At 38.5% G+C, this 26,400-nt stretch overlaps 2 protein-coding genes across 3 annotated transcripts in view; one reads left to right on the top strand and one right to left on the bottom strand.

Annotated features, from left to right (window-relative positions):
* The window catches only part of DCAF5 (DDB1 and CUL4 associated factor 5), a 41,966-nt gene extending 41,289 nt beyond the window's left edge, over positions 1-677 (bottom strand). For both annotated transcript variants that reach the window (XM_081313149.1, XM_081313150.1), the window contains exon 1: positions 441-677. In XM_081313149.1, coding sequence (XP_081169275.1) covers positions 441-654 — 214 coding nt within the window. In that variant the 5' untranslated portion in view covers positions 655-677. The remainder of the gene's footprint in view (positions 1-440) is intronic.
* A 4,298-nt stretch (positions 678-4,975) lies between these two features.
* EXD2 (exonuclease 3'-5' domain containing 2) lies at positions 4,976-24,731 on the top strand. The gene is made up of 9 exons (XM_081312823.1): positions 4,976-5,081; positions 10,651-11,033; positions 12,264-12,523; positions 13,693-13,819; positions 15,815-16,134; positions 17,301-17,407; positions 18,721-18,856; positions 20,836-21,192; positions 24,398-24,731. Exons 2-9 carry the CDS (start codon positions 10,704-10,706, stop codon positions 24,612-24,614), a joined length of 1,854 nt encoding a protein of 617 aa, XP_081168949.1. The 5' UTR covers positions 4,976-5,081; positions 10,651-10,703; the 3' UTR covers positions 24,615-24,731.
* The last annotated feature ends 1,669 nt before the right edge of the window (positions 24,732-26,400 follow it).

Below are 26,400 nucleotides of genomic sequence, written 5' to 3'. Positions count from 1 at the left end.
CTACGCGTCTTATCCATTTTGTTTCCAGTTACTCCGACACCTCCAGCAGGAGAACGCAACGAAAGAAGAATAACGAAATCCTGTTATTAATTAATACGCAAGAGACACCCAGAGCAAAAAAAACAAAACTCCTATAAACCTTCCGGAGGAGCCACTGCGTCCGGATGGGGAAGCCCAACTTCCCCCCCCCCACCTCCTGCAAGCTGGAGCTCAATAAACAGGATTGGGAGCAGGGGGATAGGACCATCCCCCCTCCCCCCCCCAAACTGTCAACCATTTTAGATCTATATTTGGGAAACCTCAGGGTGTGTTTTGGGGGGAGAGGGAGGGCATCTGCTTCTCCAGTCGTGTTCGGCGATGCGGGGCGAGGGGGACGGAGAAGAAGGAGATAAAATTGGGGGGGGAGGGCGGCAGGGGGGGGAGAGGAGGGCTTGCATTACCTGAGACCAGCCATTGGCCTCCATTGTTGGAGAATTCAATGGCATTGACACAACCGAAGTGGCCCAGCAGATCCTTCTTGTAGAGGTTTCTACAGCCTCGCAGGCGCCTCCGCTGAAAGTCCTGGGTGAGCAGAGGGTCTCCCTGCAAGCCCCTCTGGGACAAGAAGCCCACGACTGACCTCATGTTGCCCCCTAGGCCAGCTCGCCGTCTCATGGTGCTGGTGCTGGTCCCCCCACTTGCCCCCCTCGCTCGCTCGCTCGCTCGCTTCCTCGCTCCCTCCCTCCGCTTTCTCCCCGCCCTCCCTTGTTATGGTTATGATGATTTTCTTTAGCCGGCCATAGCAGGGGAGAGGTATTAGACACTCCGTTGCTTCCTGATCCCCTTTAAACTCCTCCCCTGCCTTACAGCGGCGGCGGCCACAGCAGCTGATTCACAGCTGCAGCCTTTTCCTTGATGCGATTCTTCTGCCGGCTGCTTCCTTGGACTGAACGTTGCTCGGGGGCGGGGGGGGGGCAGTGGTTTTGGAGATCGAGGATGTGCTCTTGACTAAGTGGTCCCTCGCCACCATCATCACTATCATCATCACCACTCCTTCCCTATAAAATCCAAGATCGGCGGAAGTATATTTGACTTTCGCTGGAGACCGAACAGACGTTGAATCCACCACCATCACTCTTATGTTACGGAGTTGCCAGAGCGGAAAGCCAATAGATCTCGCTCGGGCGGGACAAGAACGGGTAGATAGGATAAAAAAGCGGCCAGCCGCCAGGTGCCGTTTGCCCTGCCTTCCTTCTTTACGATCTCCATTAAAGTAACTTATTGAAATTGAGGAGGCGTAACGAGACATAACCAGATTCAGGAACTTCCTGGAGTTTTCTTCAAAATTCTTTCTAGGACAATAACACTTCTTGACCGGAAGATGAGATTTCCAAATTCGTTTTTTAATCTTTCTCTGGTGACTGTTGCTGACATTTTATATATTCCTCATGGTATCATGGAAACCTAATGATTTTGGTTTGAATCGACCAAATGACAGAAGGCTATTTTTCCTGTGTGTGTGTTTTAAAGCACATTCTGGAATGTTAACATATCCTAAAAAGACATCTTAGGAAATAATTCCATACCAATTAAATATTTTGAAAAGGGATTCTGGGGAAGAGATATACTGTACCCAAGAAATGAATAAAACAATATGAGTAGTCCTTGACCTATAACCACAATTGAGCCCAAAATTTCTGTTGTTAAGTGAGACGTTTGTTCAGTGAGTTTTGCACCATTTTACGACATTCCTTGCCACAGCTGTTAAGTGAATCACTGCAGTTGATAAGTTTGTAACTTAGTTACTAAGTGAATCCTGCTTCCCCATTGATTTTGCATGTCAGAAGGTCACAAAAGGGGATCACATGACCCTGGGGCATTGCGACAGTCATAAGTAGGAACCAGTTGCAAATCATCTGAATTTTGATGATGTGACCATGGGGATGCTACAAAGGCTGTAACTGAAAAACGGTCCTAAGTCACTTTTTTCAGTGCCGTTGTAACTTTGAACAGTCTCTTAATGAACTGTTGTAAGTCGAGGACTGCCTGTACTTGCTGAAGACTATCTTAGTGGAACTTACATGAAATGTACAGAACTCTGCCTCATCAAAGTGTACATTACTTCATGGAATATTTCTATCTTTAGTTTGTCTTTAAAGAGAACTTAAATTGCTGTAGAATCTGCTTTGACAACTTTATGATATATATATACAATTTTGAAATACATGGTACATGGTGCATACATGTTTGATATTAATATAAATCTCCCAAATAGGTGAGTTTATAATAGTAAAATTTATGGGTTTTCATTTGGTTCACGGTGGGATGTATTAATAGCAGAGATAATGGACTGATCCTAGGAGGATGCCATTATCCCATGGCACCAGATATATTCAGATAACAGATTCCACAGCAGCTCTCTGAAAGATATTCCTCAGCAAGAGCTTAATACACCTGACACCTAATCCTCAATTTTATCCAAGAGAAAAAAACAGAATGTGATTTAGCACTGAGGGTATACAGTCATTTGCAATGTTTAATCTTTCACACAACATATCACATGGGTTATTTTTACTTTGGTTCTTTTTTTTGGCATAGTGAGTTGTGCAACCTCAGTTTGATATTATGATTCACTGTATTATGTGAATTCAGAATATGGTTTAATTCAGCAACCAAGAAAGAGGGTTAGTAGAGTTACAGAGCCATGCTGCCTTTGGCTGTGCCAGACACATGATTCCATAATTTGCTGAACTACAGTTTATTAAATTAATCCTATTATGTATATTCAGAAAACTCAGTTATATTCAGTCAGCCAAAAACAAACCATACAAAAATACTGAAATATGTGTTCATATTAATACATCATAGAATTAATTTGCCTAGATTATTATGCAAACATAACTTATGATAGTTCATCCAATAACTTAGATTAGGAAACTAGGTTCTGGACTATGTAAAAAGCACTTTTGAGTTTTAGATATAAGGTGTTACCAATGTACAAAATGCAAAATTGAAATCAAAACTATTATAGCTTGGGATTTTATTAATTTATATAATTGTACATAAATATGAATTAAATATTAAAAGATATTCAACAAACTTATTTACCTAAGGGAGAGGTTTATTATGTAAAGCAAATTCTCCCCATCTAACATTTGGTTATTCTTTTCCTACATGGTAATGAGATTTGGTTAAAATGAACTTTACTAAAACTGTTACCCAGGTGGCATGCTAAGTTGCTAAAAGAAATTACCATTTGCTGAATATGTTTGCTATGCAATACTTATATCATGAAGAATAAAAGTTTTTTTCCATTTAACAGTGCTTGCCTTCTGCTATGATCACAGCAACTTTTATGTTGGTTTATGGCCCCTGGGGAAAACCAGGATTGCTATTAATATTATGAGGAGTCTCCCTCTCTCATGAGCACATGCGCATGCTCTAGCAATTACCTATGACTGTCTTAGACATTTTTGTTGTTAATTTTCTCCTTCCTCCACCTTCAAGTGGCAAATGAATCTGGGCAATGCTTTGTGAATTTCATAAACAGACTCTATTAATTGCCTTTGAGATAAATTCATTGTAAATGTGAAAAACGGTCATAGGTCACTTTTTTCCAGTACCGTTGTAACTTTGAACGGTCACCAAACAAACTGTTGTAAGTCGAGGATTCCTTGTACTGTACTTAACCAGAAGGAACTTTCCCCTTTTCAGAGCCAGTGAAACTAAGTGAAGGGACATGTGAATACAGTTAGTCCTTGACTTACAACAGTTCATTTAGTTCAAAGTTACAACAGTACTGAAAAAAGTGACTTATGACCATTTTTCACACTTACAACCGTTGCAGCATCCCCATGGTCACATGATCAAAATTCAGGCGCTTAGGAATTGACTAGCATTTATGACTGTTGCAGTGTCCCAGGGTTATGTGATCACCTTTTGTGACAAGCAAAGTCAATGGGGAAGCCAGATTCACTTATAATAATCGTGTTATTAATTTAACAACTGCAGTGATTCACTTAACAACTGTGGCAAGAAAGGTTGTAACATGGAGTAAAATTCACTTAACAAATGTCTCACTTAGCAACAGAAATTTTGCACTCAATTGTGGTCATAAGTCGAGGACTACCTGTAGTCTTTATAATTGTTTTCTGGTAAAGCAGGTAAAGCTAATTGAACACTTACTCTTACCAAATACAGTAGTACAATTTCAAAGTGTTCAGTACAAGTTTTAGAAGTTATTCAGTCTGATAACCTACAGAGGAGCATGCTCTTGCCCTGCTGGTTGGGAATTATGGAAATTGTAGTAAAACATTTTCAGAAGACACCAGATGGTGAGGAGAGGCATTCTGTAATGAAGTCCTCAGCAATAATGCAGTCTAATACTTAGTCTGGGAGAAAATGTGGGGAAAAAAACCCCTTGCTCCGTAATTTTCTAGTCAAACTAAAGCAAGTTGCTGTCAGAGACAGCCGAGTCTTCACCTCCAGCTGCAATCTTTGCTTTGAACTCGATGCTATTTGTTTCCGAGTAAATAGAATAGAATACAATTCTTTATTAGCCAAGTGCGGTTGGATACACAAGGAATTTGTTTCCGGTGCATAAGCTCTCAGTGTACATACAAGTAACAGTAACAGAAACTGGAACGGACTTTGGAGGTCTTCTAGTCCAAGTAACGTATATGTATAGAATCAGACAGCACTAAGAAGAGCTTCCCTTTTCACAGCAAATTCCCACGTCTCCGGTAAATTAAGGGATGCTAAGGTGTAGATTAATTAATTGCTTCAATTAACAGTTCAACACCTATGTCAAACAATGTGGGTACTTCGCAGGAAATCCAAAAGGTGCATGCCACACAGTACCGGCTATTGTTTTTTTTTAAGCTTTAGTGTAGCAGGAGTGATTATTTTAATCAACGCTAGAGACCACCGTTTCAGAAAACAGAAGCCCAAACAAATCGAATTTAAGCCATAGTTGCCGTACAACATGGCAGCGCCCCGGAGCGCTTGTATGACAATACACTTGTACGTTCCGCTCTGAAGGGGGAGCCCGGAAGTCTTGCTGTGCCAACGAAGATTTTTTTTGGCTTTCGCTACTAAAACAGGTAACGTACACGTGAGCGCCTTTTATTGATAAAAGCGCCGTCAGAGGAGAATGGGGATTATTATTAGTTTGAGGACTGTAGGCAAAATATGCTGGATGTATGATTTCTTTTTCTTTAGGTATGGGTAGTCTCCCCTCCTCCGAGATTGTGATTATAATACAGTACTGTTTAGTAGTTATTGGGTCTTTTTGCTTTCTGCTTGAAGCCTTTTTCTAAAGATGTTAATAATATAAAGCTTCCAAATTCACTAGACTTTAGTCTAGTGAAGTTTACAAGATGGAGAAACTGCTCTTTGTGGAATCTCTCGCGGTGTTTCCCTGTTGAGGAAAACAGGAACATTTTGTCATCCAGATATGTTATTATTAGCAGTCCTTTTTGCTTTGGTTCCCTATTGTGGCTTATTCCTCAACAAAGCTAGCTGGGGATAATGGAAATTATTCGGTATTTTGGAGGCAGTAGTTGGGGGAGGATTGTGGTTGCTCCCAGTGAAAAATCTTCATTATTACTGTCAATCTGCTGTGTAAATGTATTTGGCTACCTTTATAAGGGACAGTGTTGCAAGAACTGAACACATAAAAGTAAAAATTCTGCCCTTTATATAGATTTTAAAATTCCAAATAACTTATATATCAAGGCTGAAAAGTGGTTGCAAAGATTACTGTGCTTTATTTACTTGTACATTTTGAATGTTTGACATTTAAATGGGTCCTCTCATGCCTCAATAATATTGTTGAAGATCAAGAAAACTTAATGATGAAGCATATTGATCAAATGTGGAGCAAATTTCCAAGAATAAATAAATGTTTAGAAATGTAAAGATAGTATGTCCTAATTGTTGTAATCCGCTGCATACAATGATGGGAAGGGTAGGGAAACTGTATTCACTTTTTTGCTCATTGAACCTGCACAAAAATGGGAGCTGAAAAAAATGTTCGCAAAGTGTGTTTATTATACTTGTTTTTCCTGTGAGACCATAAAAGGCACATGTAAAAGTGTTGGTAATCTTACATTCAGGCATTGACATAGCTCACACATTGTATACAAAAATGTTGTTGCACATTTCAGTCCCATCTATGAATTTAAAACAAGATTTACTGACACCTTTGACTATGTGTCACAATTGCATCAAATTCTATGTCAGTCTCTGTGTTGGGCTTGAAATTCCCAGAATTCTTACCAGCATGGATCGAAAGGCAGTGCTGTAAATAATGCCAGAAGCTGGGGTTGTTTGCAGTATGCCAGTTTTCTTTTTATTTTTTATTTATAGGGTTTTGAGAAAGCAGTTAGGTGTGGCAGAAAGCTTGATGAATGTTTCCTCAGTTATAAATGATATGTCATTTTCCTGGTATGAAGAAAAGTAATATTTAAGGGGACGGTATATTTTATTGTAGTTGTACCACTATAAAGTTTTTCTGTTTATATGTTAGTGCAGTTGAGAAATAAATCCACTGAAACAAAAAATGTGACCAGCAACAAATCATTACTGTCTATCCTATCCCTTAACAAGACTTCTTTCTGAGAGTTTTGCTCCAATCTGTAATATTTCACATCTTATATTGAATTGCATGTTCATTTCATTTCTGTAATTTGGAGAGATCCCTCCGTGAGTACACTTGGCCATCCTGCTCCTAATTCAAAATCACATATAGAATTTTTTTTAAAGCACTGGTGTTCATGAACATGATTAACAATATAATATCTTGTTTCCTTCCAATATGGGGACTGTTGTTTTATTTTTGTTCTCTTCTGTATTTTATTTGGCAAACAATCTAGAAGACAATATTTTTCTCTTATTTCATAACTTCTAAATTTGCTCAGGAATTTTTAATGAGTCTTGTCAAAAGTGTTCTGAAAGTCCAGTCATATTGGTTGAGATGACTGACTTCGTAGCTTGAATTAGCCTAATTTCGTGTATTTCTTCTATACTTCTTGTTCTTCATAAATCAAAACAGTTCTGAAGAGCTTGAGAGTTTGCACACCTTCTCATATTATATAATAAAAATATCACTAATTTGGATTTTATAATGGGTATTCATTTTTCTTCCTTGGGTATATAAGACACAGTTACTTGTTGATATTAAATTGATTCATCTGACCATTCATGTGCGTTGACACTTTCGGAGATTATGAAATTTAGTCTTATACTTGGAAACTTTCTATATTGACTCCTCTTCAGCAAAACTGGTCCTGGTGCAGAGAAGCAAAAAGATGAGCTTGGAGAAACTGTGAAAACTATTATAAACATACGTTAAGCCCAGAAAATGGAAAAAAAATATTAGAAAGAAATTCGAACTGGTTTTGCCTTAACTTGGTGGGGTGCAAGAGGAAAGGAAGGGAAAATACAGTCAGGCTTTCAAGATTTTATTACTAATGCCTATATAAATAAAATAGAGTTCCTGTCATTCTTTTGGAGTCTATTTCCTGACCTGGCCTACCTCAAAAGGGCTGAAATGTAAGCACTAGAAAATGTTATATTAATCATACTTTGTATAATTTGTACAGAACTGAAATTAGGTATAATTTTCTGAATCCCAGCAGGATTTTATTTTAAGAATGGGAACCACATTGCCCTTTTTCTCCTTCCCTGGGGCTGGAGTATTAACGAAAAGTTGTAAAACATTGTTTTAAGATTTCACATTGCTATATTCTTGGCAAATACTACTTATTTTTTAAATCAGTAACTCATATTCTCTGCCTGAAAATGTTAATCACACACTACTTGTCTACCCTACAATTTCTGAAATGCAAAGAACTCATGATTATTTGTTTATGATTACATATTTATATCCTGCCCTTATTATTTTTATAAATAACTCAAGGTGGCAAACACACACACTGCTCCTTCCTCCTCCTATTTTCCCCATAACAATAATCATCTTCATCTTCTTTATAATCTCCTTATCTTTTTTAGTATTATAAGGACTAAAGCTTATGAGACGAAGCAGTCCTCTCTTTCTAGAGAGGACTGTTACATAGAAAATGCTCAAAGGTTTGAAAAGACCAAGCAAATATTCTTTAACTTAGGTGGGAAGAAATGTCTCAGACTTAAATCTCTGTATACTGGCTTGGACTGCTGTGTTCTGAAGGAAGTAGAAAGTTGTATATGTGGTTTCTTTTTTGTCATAAAACATTATTCTACCTGTGTTGTATCTGTGGGCTTCCGCTATATGCTAGTCCATAGGTCAGTCTCTTCTGATTGGTCAAGGCCTCCCAAGGAGATTATATGTAACTGGATCCCTGTGATGATAAATTATGTCTTGACGGACAGGGTACCGGTAGTTTTGCCACGTCTGAAAGAAGCAGTGGTCTGCCCCTTTTAAAAAGCCATTACTAGATGCAACAGGTTTGGACAATTTGTGTCCAATCCCCAACCTCTTTTTTTGTTGTTGTTACAGAGGATTGTTACAGATAGAATTTGGGATAGAATGGTAATTGGGACCAGAATTTTGTCACTAAATGTTGCAGTGGTAAAACGTAGTGCCATATGACCACATCATTTAGTGATGGCAATCCCAGCAGTTCCTGTTGCTGTATTAGGTGAGGATTGCAGGTCATTAACTGAGGACCTCATGTGACCATGACTTGTGACTTCTTGCTGGCTTCCAATAAACTCAATGAGGAAGTGTACTTGGGGAAAACGTTAGGAGTCAGAGAGAAAAGATGCTGCTTAGGGAATGGTCAAATAAGAAAGGGTATAGTTTGCAGCTGGTTAATGGGGCAAAAGGCTCAGAAGTGACTTTTTCAAGTTTTTCAAGCTATATAGAAGACAGTGGGAGACTTGTACTTTCAGACTTGCAAGATTCTTTTAATGTAGCCTTACAATAATAATAATAATAATAATAATAATAATAATAATAATAATAATAATAATAATAATAATAATAATAATAATAATAATAATAAGAAGAAGAAGAAGAAGAAGAAGAAGAAGTTGGAAGGGACCTTGGAGGTCATCTAGTCCAACCCCCTGCTCAGGCAGGAAACCCTATACCATTTCAGGCAAATGGCTGTCCAGTCTCTTCTTAAAAACTTCCAGTGTTGGAGCATTCACCACTTCTGGAGGCAGATTGTTCCACTGGTTAATTGTTCTAACTGTCAGGAAGTTTCTCCTTAGTTCTAGGTTGCTTGTCTCCTTGACTAGTTTCCATCCATTGCTTCTTGTCCTGCTTTCAGGTGCTTCGGAGGATAGCTTGACTCCCTCTTCTTTGTGGCAGCCCCTGAGATATTGGAACACTGCTATCATGTCACCCCTCACTCTTCTCTTCGTTAAACTACACACACCCAATTCCAGCAACCGTTCCCTATATGTTTTAGCCTCCAGTCCCCCAATCATCTTTGTTGCTCTTCTCTGTACCCTTTCTAGAGTCTCGACATCTTTTTTACATCATGGTGACCAAAACTGGATGCAGTCTTCCAGGTGTGGCCTTACCATTGTAAAGTGGTATTAGTACTTCACTTGATCTTGTTTCTATCCCTCTGTTAATGCAGCCTAGCACTGTGTTGGCTTTTTTGGCAGCTGCAGCACACTGCTGGCTCATATTGAAGTGATTGTCTACTAGGACTCTGAGATCCCTCTCACAGTTACTACTATTGAGCAAGGTACCACCTATACTATACCTGTGCATTTGATTTTTCCTGCCTAAATGTAGAACCTTACTTTTTTCACCATTGAATTTCATTTTGTTAGATAGCAAATAAAGCAGAACTAGATAGCAATAAAGTAGAACTAGTTCATCTGGCTGTGTTTCCTGTCTGGTCTACCTGATAAGGCTGACTGGAAGATGGCAGGAATTTGCATGTCCTGGATCTGACAGTCCTTTTCTTAGGTGGCTGTATTTTTCTTCCGAATGCTTGAATTTTTTCCTTTTTTTCTCATTTGGGCAAGATATTTATTTTCTGAAGGAAATCTTTCCTCTGTGGGCTTTTTGACATTGCATAGTGTCAGATTTTACACCTTCATATACATTACATTGAATACTATTATTACCACTATTTCCAGTCAATTTGGTAATACTCATATTTCACATTAGATCCTGAGTATCTTTTAATAATTAGGGCCCAAGTGGCTTCCCTCTGTTCACTTCCTTCACCAACATTTCTAAGATACATCTATTAATTTACCTCTTTGTCATGATCTGAAAATGCATTTCTCCAAACTCTGTGTGGCATTTGAAGCCTGCCTGAAGGAGATCAATTTATAATTTAATTTTTCATGTATTATTCAGAAATGTCCCAATGTTTGACTACACCTGATAATTTGTTAATGTTGCTTGTTTAGTTTGGCTTAATTTATTGAATAAAACAGACATGTCAAACTTGCAACGTCACGTGATGTCGCGCAATGTATCACGACTGTTTTACCCTTGCCGGCAATGGGGTGGGTATGGCTTCTGTGTGATGCGCCTGGCCCACGGGCTGGCAGTTTGACATCCCTGGAATAAAACATACTTTAGTATAACATAGACAGAAAGTTAGGCGGACATATTTCAGTTGAGTGGGTTCTTCAGGCCTACTAATTTTTCTCCACAATTTTTCTTTATTTTTAATCAATGTTATTCCATGTTATTAGATCACTGCGTATTGCCATTTTTGCAAAGGTGGAGTAGAAAGGAAGATGAAAACATGCCCAGACCAACAGCAGTCACTGTTACTGTGGCTACCCTCTTTGGCATTGCAGCAGGAGGTCTAGCTGTCTGGAAGGTCATCCAACGTCAAAAACATAAAACTTGCATTACACCTAACCAAGGAGAAAATGTGAAGGAACGAGAAAAGAAAGATATCTCAGAAGATATTTTTCGTTCATCTTTACCTTCTCCTACAATTTGCTGGCTGGAGGAGATCCTCGAGGCAAAAGTAATAATTGTTTCTGAGGTAGAGAAGTGGAATGAAGTGGAACCCATATTAATGAAAGAGTTGGAATGTTGTCTAGTCCTTGGAATTGACTGTGAGTGGGTAAGTCTTAGAGTCTATTGAAAAATCTGTTTTGCAAGCTAAAGGTAGAGGTTATTAATAAACTACTTTACGTAGGCTTTATAAGCTAAAACTGAGTGCTGACTTGGATACCATATACTCCCATGACAAGTTAGGTGAGTCTGTGATAGCATGGTTTGCTTGGTCTTATGAAGAGTTTCCCTATCAGCACTAAATATTTCTGTTGGAGCCTAAGTTTGGAGGCTGGTTTGGAGACTCTTTCCATGTCATAGTGACCACTATCTTTTCACAGGTAGTAGTCATAAACAAATGCTTTTTTATCCTCACACTGGTTTTATCTTCACACTGGTTTTGGATTGACATCTGTTCATATGGCAGTTTAGGTACTTTATACAAATTCTACAGTATTGCCCAAATGTGAATTTATATCACCCTGTTTACTAGTTTACTGAAGAGCAAATCCTTTTGTAGACAAAACTGGACCATCCTCACTCAAAAATATGATATAGGAGGGGTTGCTGACTCTGGGTTTTCCAGATCTACCTAAATGTTTACAGAAAAATACTGATACTTGTAAAGAATAGGGGATGCAAAAAACAGTAGCCTATTTGAGCAGCTTTTACATATTGCTTTGAATCGGCTACACAAAGGGTTAAAAGGCACCAAGTGATCAGTTCTTCTCAAATCACTGCCCATAGCTAAACTTCACAGGCATCCACACTGTCCTTCCATCTATTTGTTGTTTTTCTAATGTATTTTCTATTGCTGCTGTAAAATGATTTCTCTCTTACTTGCTATTTTGGCAGAAAAAAACTCACCATCTATTAGATAAATCTGGTGTAACTAACCAACTGAAAAACCTATTCCGTACCCAAGTTAAATAAATCTGGATTTGCAATCCTTCTTCCACAATAGAATTACCACAATCAACCAGGATTTTCAACACAATTGGGAACTGCTAGATCTTGATCTGAAATGCATAGACCTAATATTCTTGGCTTATTTATGGTATCACAATCTGGAGATGAGAGTTCTTCTGAGATTCTATAAGATGAACAACTAATTACGTAAATTCTACAATCAGCAGAATGGTTACTGGATTACATAGTGAACGTTTAATATAGATTTAGGTGTCAGGATCAGCCTGTATACTTGGTATTACTAAAAATAGAGTTGTCTGTAGATTTGACATAGTCTAGGTTGCCCAGTTGCTTTTATTGCCATCGTTCTTCTCGTCTGAAATCCTTCTAGGTCTCAGTGAAAGGAAAAAAGTCCAAGCCTGTTTCTCTCTTACAATTGGCTACTTGTAATGGACTTTGCCTTCTTCTTCGTTTGCCCCAACTGACCAGTGGGGGACAAGTTCTTCCAAAGACTTTGCTTGAAGTTCTGGCAGATGGCAAAATCCTAAAAGTTGGGGTAGGATGTTGGGAAGATGCCAGTAAGCTGTTTCATGACTATAGTGTAACAGTCAAAGGGACTGTGGACCTCCGCTATTTGGCCCTAAGACATAGGTATGTATCTTTGAATCAGTTTGTTTCCTCGAAAGGTAACCTTGATTTAACAGACCATTTGTGGTGGAAGTGTTGGATGTTGTTCCTGAATGGCAGTAATATTGCAAACTATGTCATTGGGACATAGTGACATTATTATGCAAAAGTAACAAATTATATCATTTGTGTCATCTGACATTTGCTTAAACAACATAATTTCATGCAAATGACTTAATCTACATAGTATTATCATACAAATTATGTAAATAACTGTGAATGAGGGAAATACAGTAGAGTTTTTTTGGTTTGATATTTTAAAAGTCCCTCTCATCCACAGACACAATGGATATGTCTCTTATTATGGTAGGGTGACCAGACGAAAATGTCCATCACCCCCAAAATCTATTAAATTGAGGTTTCATCATAATGGTGTTTCTGAATATTCCAAATGTTTTGTTACTTGAGAAGGTTATAATTTAACATAGTTTTAGGGCTTTTCGTTCTCTAGAATACTAATTGCAGTAAGTAATAGAGTGTTGGCAATGTCTCATTGTTAACTGTACTTTATTTATTTTAAATTTTGAGATCCATGTGGGCCCTGTTTATACAATATGTTTTACCCAATCAGTTATTCACCTAATTACGTCTATCGGTTGCTAGTTTGCTAGCGCACAATTACACTCGTGTCAACTATCTTCAGTTTGGGGAATATAGTATCCCTGTTGATTTTAATGCAGGAATACTTGGTGTCACAAGGGTCCTTTTTCCCCCAAAGGATATAAGCAAATCTTCATTATATTCCAGATTGATCAGAAAAGGGAAAGAAAAGCAGCTGTGCTGAAAATTAAAATTCCACACGAATTTATAGCTCTCGCTCATTCTAGCTACCTTTCTTTCCTGGCCCCCTAATTGCTCACCTTAAAACACTCACTTAATCCCGCTTGTGCCCCTGTTAAGCACGCTGTACAAACATAAAGTTTTCTCCCATAGGTAAATGGATGCAATTATGAAAAGAACTCAAGAAAAGTTAACCTGCTGTTGATAATTTCAATATCAGATCCCCAAGTTAACAGACAGAGAAACAGACACACTCTCTCTCACACACACACATAAATAGTGATGATTTGGTTCCTAAGCATTTGTTTGATGGGATAAAGGGCATTTTTTTTCTTCCATGTACAATCCTGAAGTAAGACCTTCTGCAAAAATGGGCTCAGCCTGAAGTCTCTTGCTGAAAAGCTTCTCCAATATTCCCTTGACAAATCTCTACACTTGTGCTGCAGCAATTGGGAAGCGGAACAGTTAACTCAAGAACAGGTTTGTTTTCTTTGTAAGTTTTGTAGTAGCAGCTTTCAATGAAGGCAATGCATGGTGTTATCTGGTCCTTCATTTTGGCAGTCAAACCCCTCTTTTCTCCCAAGGGAAGGAGGGGAAGGAATACCAGTTTTCAAAAATGGGGAACTTTTGAACATAGGAGGTGACTTGAAATCCTTAGATGAAATTATTATAGCCCTTTTCTGTTTTAGGGTTGGGTGGATCAAGAATTAATTCAATGACATGGTGACTTTACTGAAAGAGGTGGAGCTTAATCAGCTGCTTTTGGTTTATTTCAGTTTTTAAAAGTGGAAGTGGAAGCCTCTTGCTCTCCCACTTCCATTTTCATTGTTAATTCCTCCCTCCAAAACAAAACATGGGCTGAAATTGGGCTCCCATTCCCATTTCTATCTTGATTTTGGTGGTGGTGGTGGGGGGGGACAACAACCACTGCTGTATCCATTTTGCTGCCAGATTCCTCTGAAGAGATCTTGAAGAGCAAATGTGGATTGTCATGCCTATATTGTAGTCTCATTGAAGATGGGCATTGACATCTTTTGAGGATGCTTCTAAATAGAATAAAAAGGCTTTTCCTCATGATGTGCCTTCCTCTAGACCAGGGGTAGGCAACCTCGGCTCTTTTATGACTCGTGGACTTCAACTCCCAGAATTCCTGAGCCAGCTGGCTCAGGAATTCTGGGAGTTGAAGTCCACGAGTCATAAAAGAGCCGAGGTTGCCTACCCCTGCTCTAGACTGTGAGGCAGCACAAAAGTCTTTGATGCTCTTATGGCTCAGCTGTATTTTGTCACAGTAACAAGGCAAGAAACTGAGACTGTCCTCACATGATTAGTCTGGGACAACTTAGGAGAAGTGCTTGATGGATTCCCCGACATCAGCTGCTATTTGAGAAAAACAACCACCAATCCCTGTCCCTTGGGAGGAAGACTGTCGGCTTCTCAAGTAGACCAAACAGGAAACAGGAGAGAGGCAGATTTTGATAGATGGCTAGATCATCTGCCAGAACCTGGCTCTAAACTCACTGATCTGTAGACAGGCATGTGTATACGATTCTGTCTGGAAAAGCAGGCAATCTATATATATTTCTAGGGTAGGTTCTGTGCCAGGAAAAGCGGAGAATGCTGCTTCTAAACGGCAACAGCTAAATTCAGATGTACACTGCGCCTCCAGTAGTCTGAGAATGAGATAAAAGTAATACCAGGGTACCGTCGGCTAGACAATGTCGGCTGGCAACCCCCAGGGGAAGGGCCTTCTCTGTGGGAGCGCCAGCCCTGTGGAACCAGCTCCCCCATGAGCTTTGGATGGCCCAAGATCTCCAGTCCTTTCGCCGCAGCCTCAAAACACTCCTTTTCCACCTGGCTGACCTGGACTGACAGGGATTTTAATTATGTTTAATTTTTATTTTAATTATGTTTACAATTTTTAACTCTAATTTTTAATTTATTTTAATTTTTAATTTTAATTTATTGTACAGAGGCCTTTAATTTTAATTTTATCTTAATTTCTGTATTTATTGTATATTATTGCTGTTAGCAGCCCTGAGTCCTTCGGGAGATAGGGCGGGATATAAGCCCCATTAATAAATAAATAAATAAATAAATAAATAAATATTATCTTTATCTTTATCTTTATCTTTATTAGACTTATATACCGCCCTTCTCCCATAGGACTCAGGGCGGTTCACAAGGTTTTTAAAATAACAATACAACAATTACAAAAATTAAGACCCTTCTTGAAGGAGATGGGCGATCTAGAAATGAGATAAACAAACAAACAAACAAACAAACAAACAAACATCACGAGGGCTTGGCCTAGATTAGAAGATGGCTAGTGAGGTAATTTTGGCCTATGGTTAACAGCATAAGGAAGGACTTTTTATTTGCCAACTAGTCTTCTGTTTGTTGTTGGGGAGAATTCACTTTGGATATTCGAGATGCTGATAAATAAGTTAAGGCATGCCTCTTGGTTTTCTTCCCCAGATTGATTATGCTGCCCGAGATGCGCAGGTGTCAGTGGCTTTGTTCCTCCATCTGGTGAACCTTTCCTGCCCCCCTTGTTTGTCAGGTGATGGATATGTTCTTCCTGCTTGGGAAAAAGTCCTGAAGAAATGTCAGGGTCTGGTGGATGTACCCTTCAGGGGAAAAAACAATAGCTTTGGTGATGATGAAAACCCAGGAAATGTGGAGCACAGCCCACAGTCTGAGAAACTTCCATCTCATGAATCCTCCCCAATCAACCAGCAGGTGAAGGATCCTCGGAAACACAAACGGAAGCCTCTGGGTGTAGGATATTCTGCAAGGTGAGTGTTCCTTGTGTACTTTTTCATCAAAATGTTGAAGATTTTTTCCCCTCTTTCGGCATAGTTTTGATTGTGGCCAATGTTTTGTTTTGTTTTGATGTTGTTTTTAACTTTTTACATGTAATTTTATTTTGTGGTATTTTATGCCTTTTAATTTCTTGCATCTTATCCTCCTTATGACGGTCTTTGATCGTAATGAAAGTTAGATTAGTTTAGATTAAGTCTTTTGTGAAGATTCCCATTGAAAGTGCACGCCCAAACCCAGAGATTATGTATATAGTGCTTTAGAGACTATTTTCCTCTTCTTGGCCAAATACTAAATGAATTCAGAGTTGGTTTTCTGCTTTGTGGGACACCAGAGAATCATGACAAGGGTTCCTTGAGTGTGGATGTGATAGTGAACTCTAATGAGAGTTATTTTCTTTGCTCTAGATAATTAGGCAGACATTTGTTCTTATTGCTCAGACTCTTTATCAAGTGTGAAATGTTCATCTAATTGACTGCATTGTTTCTGTGGGAATTAATATATATACTTCTCTTTCCCTGGACCAGGGCTAATAGAGGGTGAGTAGCCCAAATCACACAGCTGGCTTTCATGCTTAATGACTACAAGCTGGGTACCCGTGCTCCCAGTCCAGCACCGTAACCATTACACTGCACTGGCTCTTGTTGAATGATATGCCTTTCTTTAAAAATTCTGTGGATCTTACTCTCTATAAAATTTGCAAAGTTTTAAGTCTTTGCTTGGGAGTATGTTTAGTTAAAATCAATGGTAAATGCAAAGGAACAACACTGAGGAGGCAGTTATTTAACATTTTTAACAGTTGTACAGGTAGTCCTTGACTTACAGCAGTTTGTTTAGTGACCGTTCAAAGTTACAGTGGTGCTGAAAAAAAAATGACTTGTGACTGTTGTTCACACTGCAGCATCCCCATGGTCACATGGTCAAAATTCAGAGGCCTGGCAACTGACTCATATTTATGATCGTTGCAGTGTCCTAAGGTCATGCAATCACCTTTTGCAAAGCAAAGTCATTGGAGAAGCCAGATTCAGCTAACAGTCATGTTAATAATTTAACAACTGCAGTGATTCACTTAACAAATGTGGCTATTAGGATTCCCATATTCTTATCTGATAGCGATTGTGGCATTCTTTTCTTTACACAGGAAATCTCCCTTGTATGATAATTGCTTTTTACACGCTCCAGATGGGCAGCCTTTGTGTACATGTGATCGCAAGAAAGCCCAGTGGTATCTTGACAAAGGGATTGGAGGTTTGTGAATCTGATTTTTAGAGTCAAAAAGGCCTAAACACAAGCTTGGAAAGAAGTGTGCTTGCTGTTGTGTCCTAAAAAGCTATGCTATAATCCAAAATCCATAGTGGGATAATGCCTTTAGTAATACTAGCTAAATGACATTAAAAGTATTCTGGTTTTCAGAGGTTTCAGGACTCTTCACGAAGCAAAATAATACAAAAATTAGAAGATAAGGAAACAAGAAGTCCAGAAATTAGGCCAGGAGGTTTAGTTACATGGTTTGCAGCTTAAAGTAAGTCTTGAGATGTAAAAGCAGGTTGTGTATGTGAGGTCAAGGTGGCTTTTGCAAATATTAATACATACTGTGCTTTCTAGAACACAGAAATGTTGGTTCATCTACGATGGCAAGAGTAAAGCATGTAGATTCCTGGCCTGGCTGATTTTAAAAAAAAACACCCACAAAAAAACAAAACTAAAATCAGACATTAATTTTAGGTTTTAAAAAAGTTATTTAAACCAAATGTAGCTTTTATTAAGAGGCTAAGAGCCCCATTGGCACAATGGTTAGAATGTAGTATCGGAGGCTAACTCTGCCCACGACCTGGATTTCAACCCGGATGGGACTCAAGGTTGACTCAGCCTTCCATCTTTCTGAGGTTGGTAAAAGGAGGACCCAGATTGTTGGGGCCAATATGCTGATTCTGTAAACGGTTTAGAGAAGGCTGTAAAGCACTATGAAGCAGTATATAAATCTAAGTGCTATTGTTATTTTATATTAGGAGTGCATATGGGTATTCATGTTTGATGGAATCAGGATGTTCATTCCATTTGTTTCACCGAGACTGAGACAGTTTCTACTGTTAATACTTGCCTTCTACCCACGGGACATCTACGCTCTTCAACCTTTTTCTTTCCATTCTCTAAAATGGGATTTCTTATCTCAGTCTGAAAAATCAGAGGAGAAACATGGGCAGTTGAATCTTCCATAAACCTAAGGTGGACAAAAGAGACAGAGTTACAAATTTGGAGGTTACCATGGAAAATTAGCAAATTTTATACATCATTTTATACCTCAACGCCTCTTACACTGAAGTTCAATTATATATATTAATTTTTATTTATCCACTATTTGGAGCAGGATTGGGGAGCTCCCCCCTCATGTTGCTGAACTAGAACTCTTAGTCCACTAGCCTGCAGGCTAATGGGGAGGGGTTTTGATGCTGCAGATCAGCAACATCTGGAAGATCACAGTCCTTGAGAGCATCAAAGAGCAGGCATTAAATATTCTCTGGTTTTTTTTGTGTGTGTTTGTGTGTGTGTTGTTATTTCAGAATTAGTAAATGTGGAGCCGTTTACTGTGAGATTAAAGTTTGAGCCCTCTGGACGCCCTGAATCAACTGTGGATTATTACTTGGCAATCAAAAAAAATCTCTGTGTTGCGTGTGGCAAAAAAGAGTCTTATATTCGGTGAGTTGTTCAGAAGGCAGTTCTGTCTGGCTGATCAAACTACTGAAAGATCTTAAGCTTCCTACCCCATTATGTTGCATTTAAGAAATAAGAATAGCATTAAATCCAATGAACGTGTAGAGATGTCTTTGTAAATATACATACACAAAGCGTTGAGTATCTCAGTGGCTGCAATATCAATTAATTTTTAATCTGCCATAAAAAAACCAAGATCATACAGTATCAACTTTTGCATAAATTTTTGGATTGCTTTTGTACGTCTGAACTTCATAAGTATTAAAGTGTCATAGTATAATGAGTGTATTGCATATTGACAAAGTTTACAAATTCTATGTATGTTTACAAACTGCTGTGTTCTCTTCACCTATTGTGGGATGCAAATATTGGCACTAATTACTTGTAATGGTTTGCTTTTATCATTAACTATCTGGAACGCTTGTTTTTTTAGTGGAAAGAAGAAGTATAAATTAAGCTAACAGGTGAACAATGGAGTTCTTGGTGTACCCTGAGCTTGGTTGTTTACTTGCAGGAATTTTATTACCCAACAAAGTAACATCATCAGTGTAAATGAATGGAGTTTTGCTGCCTATTTATATACATTAACTTCCCTGCCAATTTTGATGGAGGTATAGTTTTCTCTTTGATGATTTCTTGACCAGAGTATTGTTTTTTGCCTGATTATTTATCTGGTGCTGATCACTGCTTATCTAAATATGGGCTGCTGGAGGGGATGTGTTGTAGTCTTTTTGTTTCCTTCCTAGGAGTTTTATTGTTTCTTTTGAATGGTGTGTAAATCTGGTTTATTAATTTATTAATATGGTTCATATGTCTATTGATGGCTGATGTAATGAATTCCAAGCTTACAGAAATTCCATAGCATATTGGGATTTGGCTTGTTTAAGAATAATGGACACTATAGAAAACAATACACGAAGATAATGAACACTGTGAGACAATTTGTTTAAACACTTTTATTAAAAGCCAAGCTGATGATAGTACTCTCCAAAGTAGCTACAGAGTAGTCATCAAGATTCTCTCTCCTGACTCATAATAATCTTTTAAACATATTCTTCCCTGCCTTAATGTTGTGCCATCTGCCCATAGGTTACAATAAACTATTTGTATTCTAAAGGTGTTGCACAGCACCCTACACTGTTTCATATCTTCCAAGAAGAACATTTAATATGTTCTGGACCTCCAATATGCTGTGTTCAGCTACATCACTCCAGGTTGCAATTATGAAGCTGAGTTGGGTATACGGGTAGTTTGCTTTGTGTCAATTCATGTATTTGTGGCTGTGAGGCGTTATAAACTCGAGACCTCAGCAGAAGATAGGAATGAAAATTTGTTTCTGTAAAAGAGTAAAAGGGGAATATTAAACTTTAAATAGGAAAGTGAAAGAACCTATGGCACAGGCATCAAGGAAGTTTGCTAGTTTAATCGTACCTTTTTTTAAAACCATCATTTGCTTTATAATAGCTCACAAGTAATAATGTTTACATCTCTGCCCTCCAGAGCTTCATTTAGTAATTCATGCAAATCACTTTGCTAACGTGAAACACAAAAAACAAAACAGATCATTGTAAGGTTATTTGGCAGCTCCAGGATGACACGCTTCTGCCATTACATTAAAAGAAAAGCAATGTATCTCCCATCTTGTTCAAGCTTAAATAAGTAAGGTACTTGAAACATTAAAAGCTGACAATAAAATATGCATGCTGACCAAACGCAGGAAAATGAGTAGAGCAGTGTTTCTCAACCTTGGCATTTTATGATGTGTGGATAAAGTTGAGAAACCCTGGAGTAGAGTCTTAATTAACAAAACAGTGAAATCCTTTGCATACTGTGACCCCTATAGAGTTCAGTGGCAGCTTCTTCAGCTGAAGAGGGGACCTGATTGACCTCGTGGTACAAAGGTGGCTGCAGGCTCAGTGGCACTATTGGTGATCCACTCTCAAATGTTGCTGTTTCCTCAACAGAAAGAACATTGTACCTCACGAGTACCGGAAACACTTTCCCATCCAAATGAAAGACCACAATTCCCACGATGTGCTCCTTCTCTGCACTGCGTGTCATGCGCTCTCTAACTACTATGATAATCATCTCAAGCAACAACTGGCAGAAGAATTTGGTGCCCCTATTGGTTGTGAGGAGGGCGTTCGCTTGCTCGAAGATCCCACCCGCAGATTAGTCCGTTCAGCAGCTAGAGCACTTGTGAATGCAGATAGCCTGCCTGCTGCCAGGAAGGAAGAGCTGTTGCAGCTGATCAGGGATTACTTTGCATCTGACACAGTTTCCCCAGAGATGGTGCAGGAAGCAGCTGGACTGGAAACCAGGTACAGTGTCTTAAGAGTAAGGGTTGATTAGATTTAGATTAAGATGCATGATTATTGCCTGCTTGTTTGCAGTGTTTTGCAGGTTTCTGCTTACTGGGCCCAATTATCCAACTTTGGAGAGTGCGAGTGGGAAGGAGAGCAGGGTTTGGCTTGAGGAATTTGTTCTAGAATTTGGCCCACGGTAATAAGTGGAATTCCCAGGGAAAAGTGAGAAACTTAATCTGAAGTAAAGGATCAGTTCAGATCTTGCAGAAGATAAAAAAGACATCACACTTTCCATTGGTGGTATCAAATATGGACTTGACTTTCTCTCTTAGATCTTCAAACAGTAAAGTAATACCCTCCTATCCTTCCATTTTAACAGCGATTGACGAGAACAGTTGCAGCATGGTTGGTTCTAGCCAATGAGCCAGGTGGCCAAATCTCTTCTGAAGGCATTCTATTCTCTTGCCATTTGATATTCTGGCAGCCCCAACCCACTTGGTTCTCATTGAGCTGTTTGGGGATTTCCCTTCTAGGAAATCCTTTCTTGGAAGTTTTTGTTTATTTATTTCTGTAAATATTTGGGTTTCCATCTTCTTGACAATTCCCTTTTGTGTGGGAATCCTGCTATTTAGCTATATAAAATCATGTTGGGATAAGCATATATGTTTTGCACTTCCAAGTTTCCGGTTGCTGTGATATCTGAAAGGTTCCAGGTTAGAGGATGCTGTCCATCTTCATCTAACATCAGATTGATTTGCCATGGCCTTCCTGGTGGGATGATGGCCTTTGGAAAATGCTCAGTGTTGTTTTTTTTAATAAGTTTTATTAATTTTTTAAAATTGCAATCTTTGGAGCTCAGTAAACAACATATTGTCTGGGTTCACATAATTAACATTAACTTTTTCAATATAAATATATTCAGCACTACACAATCCAGTATTTTTTCCTTGATCTTCCTTTCTTCCCCATATTTTTTCCCTTTCCCCCTCATTAAGCAATTACAATTCTTATTACTGTTGATGTATACAAAATTAGATATAGACATCTTAGTCATATTTTACTAATATTATAGAAATAACAATAATATCAATTCATAAGTCAATATCCTGTTTTTTGTATCCTATTGAAGTTTGATTTCCCATCAATATTTAAAAGATCTTTGTCAGTTATGATTTTCTCAATATTACTTACATTTATATAGCTAAACATTTTATTCATACCAATCATCCTCTTATTTTCAAATTTTCCATATCAAAAGAAGAAAGAAAGTGCTATTTTAATTCTAAATCATATATTATAAAAGTCTAATTATATCTAAGGGTCATCCGTTCTTTTAATCATATTCAAACAGGTATGTTAAACAGATAGTGCCCCCTCTGGTAGATCAAATCCTCTGTTTTTAAAATTTAATTCTTGCTTTCTTTCTTTGCCAAGCAGCTTTCCAGACCAAAGCAATTAAATCATCCAAGAATTTAATTTCTATTTTTGTGAAAGCTGCTTGGCATGAGAAAGACAATATTTAGGTAGAGTATTTGGGGGTGAGGGGGAAACTCCACCCATCCACATTCCCTAGACATTTCCCCTGCTCGCTCTATGTTCCATTTTCTAGAATCTTCTTCCTTGTCATCAGGTGTATTTTGGAGAAAGGAGTAAAGAGTCTTGTATTTTCATTGTTATAGGTAGGTCTTGCAGTATTTTATTTGTGTATGACAGTTCATATTTCCCTTCTCCTATCTCCTCCATCTCTAGATCCATTTCTTCTGTATCACCCTCTGATTTCTGGTTTATTTGTTCATACTTTGTAATCAAGGTCTGGGAGCTTTCCAGTTGTAGCTTCAATTTGGAGATTTGGTCTTTTATATCATATAGGTTATTTTTAGTATCATTATGGTTTCTTTTGATATCCTCTTTGTATACAACAATTGTTTGATGAATTTATTGTAGCATGAAAAGTATTTCCTTCTGAAAGATATTATTTTTTTCTTGAGGCATCATTCCTAGAAATCTTCTAGTTTCACCAGTCTCAGTAAGAGTGGAACAAAATTTCCTCTAATTTTCTGGTCTTTGTGTATAGCCTTTATAATCCAGTCCTAATAGCAATATTTTATAGTAATCCTTTGTCTCAAGTATCCTGAAAATTATCAGTCAGGCCAGGTTGTAATCCACAATGTTCCAAGTATTCAAAATGTTCAACCTCCCTGCAGCCAGACGTATTCAAAAAGTCATTTTTTTCTTTCTCTCCCACTAGCTCTTGAGATTAAAAGTCCAAGCTCAGTAGGTATTCTTAGTCCAAGAAGGTCAGGATGATAAATATGCCAAAATATTTTCCTTTATTGGCAGCTGTTGTCCCAAGCTGAAAGTCACCAAGCAGCCAAGGAGCTAGTTATAGTGCTGTACTCAAATCCACCACTAGATGTCATTCAAAGTCCATTTTCCACTCTTAAAATAAAGGGTTGATTTCTTATATTTCACCTCAATATTTTTTTTCACAAAGAGAAAATCTTAATTATCTCAGTTCTCAGATTTATCAAAACTGTAGCTTTGTATTACTTTCACTTCAGTATTGTATTTTTCTGTCCCCCATAAAAAAATAAAATGCTAATTAAAGCTTTTGTTCTTCGGTTGTCAGCAGCTAATGGCCGGCCAAAGAGGGGTGGCCAGTCTTTCCCCTGCTGGTTTAGAGGGATTTCCTTGGATTAAATGGAGAGACCGCCGTCTCTCCGTGATCGACAAGGCACCCCTTCTTCTTCATCAGGGTGACTTTAGGCCCTTTTCAGAGCCCCCAGCAAGGTGAAATTGGGCACAGAAGGCAGAGCTCTGCCTTACTGCGTCACTGCATCACAAAACTGAAAATGCTCAGTGTTTTTATTAGAGATGCTCATCCCTTTCATTTCACTTCCTCACCACTTAGTAAATAGGATTGGTGCCTATAATGTTCTCGACATTATAGATTGTTGGGGGCAATTAAGTTGACTTTGTAATAATGCCGCTGGGGTGTGTGTGAAAGCCCTAATAAGCAGGCATATACATAGAATGAAGGCTACTGCTAAGCTTGTAAGCCGCCCTGAGTCTTCGGAGAAGGGCGGGATATAAATGGAATTAAAATAAAAAAAAATAAAAATAAAGAATGAATGAATGAATCAATCAATCAATCAATCATGTTTGGCATCCTTCCAGCCTGTGCTTTCCCAAACACTTCCTTTGTTCATCTTTTTTTCAGGATTTTTAATGAGAAGTATGTGCCACATGGCCTGAAAGTGGTCCAGTCTTTTGCTCAAGGGGGCTTATATTCTCTCATGGGGCTGGAGAAACGTTGGCGCCAGCACTTCTTGGATGTTATGCAGCCCAAGCATCTCCCAGCACAATGGTCTGTTGATCACAATCACGACAAGTTAATCCGGAAATATGGGGAGACTCTCCAGATTGAACTTTCCTGAAGATGAAATGATGAAAGTGGAAAATATAACTGAGATTTATTATTTTCTTTCCCCCTCGTGTTGGGATTAACAAGATTCCACTAAGACAGTTACATTGTGTAGAAAATTTCACCAGCATTGCCAGTTCAAATTATTTTAAACTAAAAAGTGGTTTTAAGTCTTTTTAATTGTTTCGAATTACAATTTGAATGTTTGTTCTGTAAAGACCACCATAGCCATATCTTCTTAGGAAAGGCCTCTGTCTGTCTGTCTGTCTGTCTGTCTGTCTGTGTGTATCACTTCCAGCCTTTCAGATGTTCCTTCTGAAGTTCAGTACTATTCTTGCCATTTGTCATCATTGGCCATGGACACAGAAGACAGCATGAAATATCTGGAGGCTTTCAGGTTTCCCTCTTGTTTTACCTTGAAGGTACCAAGGAGGAAGGGTGAGCATCAGGTTTTTTTTTAAAGTTGAATTATATATCACTCAAGGCCCATATTTAGCTATTAAAACTCATGTCAGATCTGGCCCAGCTTGGATAGATGGATAGATGTTACATTCCATTCCCAGGACTGCGGTCTTGGGATATCTCGGGACAGCATGAAGATCCCTTTTGGTTTCCCCTTCCCTTGTCTTCCCCCAGCTGCCTCCCCACAAAGCTCATGACAGACTGGCACCTAGCAGGAAGCATAGTTGCGAGCGAAGCCTGGCAGCTCTGACAACTCATTGGATAACTTTGAGGCATTATCTTTCACTTCACCTACGTGTGTGGCCCAAGGATGAAGAACAAGGGAGCAAAAGGCTTGTTTCAGTCTTTTATTGTTTCCTGGGGTGGAAGTTTGCATTGTTTCAGTTTTATTCTGCTGGAATATAAAACACAAAAATTTTTCGAAACACACACACACACACACACACACACACACACACACACACACACGATCCTAGTGGTATTATTTTGTTCTAAACTCAAAAGTGCCCTTTTCCAATTTATCCGTTTCCCTACATTATCTATCTCTGATCCTCTACAAAAGAAAATTGAAACTTAAATTTGTGTTGGTGGCTGCTTCTGATAGGATTTTTACTACTTGGATGAAAAAGTTTTTTACTGAGGTGCCCAATCCAGCTGGGCATTTACAATGTTAGATTTTAAGTAGATGTCCATATGATAGAATGTGATGACTGAGAGCATGACTTTTGAGGTTATCTGCTGTTCACTAAGCTTGTGGAAACTGACCAAGTGGCTAAGATTCCCTGTAATATCAGTGCTGTGACTTCTAAGTTGAATTCATGCTCCTCTTGACTGGTTTGGTCTGTGAAGAAGATGAGATTATTTGGATGCGAGAGGTGGTGATGGATTTTCTGAGAGAGCTTCTGTTGGTTCTAGGCTTGAAAAAGGCAATCCAGCCTTATATGACACTACTGTGCTCTTTTCCAACTTCTCCTAGCTTCAGAGGATCATAGATGAACCATATTATCCAGATCTCATTTACTCTGGATTCAGACCTGTCAGAGGACAGACCTAACATTGTGTCAAATTCTTAACAGGAGAATACTAACCCCTCAAAAAATAAGATTCATGAATGTCATGAGCTAAATTTATTCTGAAGAAGGTGGAGGTCTAATATAGAGAATCTTAGGAGCCGAATAAACCCCAAATATAGCATTTAATTAACAGTGAATTTATTTATTTATCATTAGTGAATTCATTTGGGTGGAGTCTCTAAATTTCTAAGAACCACATGAATCGCTTGGAGAAAGGGGAGAATTCACATCTAGCCATTTTGGTGGAGGTTTTATTTAAAGGAT

The sequence above is a fragment of the Vipera berus genome, assembly GCF_964194415.1.
Source record: "Vipera berus genome assembly, chromosome: 1".
In the NCBI taxonomy this organism is placed as follows: Eukaryota; Metazoa; Chordata; class Lepidosauria; order Squamata; family Viperidae; genus Vipera; species Vipera berus.
Note: the sequence above shows the minus strand (reverse complement) of the source record. Positions and strands in the feature narration are given on the sequence as shown.

What these genes read in the sequence shown, in the direction of transcription:
- EXD2 (XM_081312823.1), top strand. Translation starts at nt 10,704, where the DNA reads ATGCCCAGACCAACAGCAGTCACTGTTACTGTGGCTACCCTCTTTGGC. An exon ending in TTGGAATTGACTGTGAGTGG is followed by an intron (nt 11,034 to 12,263) that starts GTAAGTCTTAGA and finishes AAATCCTTCTAG; the next exon opens with GTCTCAGTGAAAGGAAAAAA. An exon ending in AACAGTTAACTCAAGAACAG is followed by an intron (nt 13,820 to 15,814) that starts GTTTGTTTTCTT and finishes TTTCTTCCCCAG; the next exon opens with ATTGATTATGCTGCCCGAGA.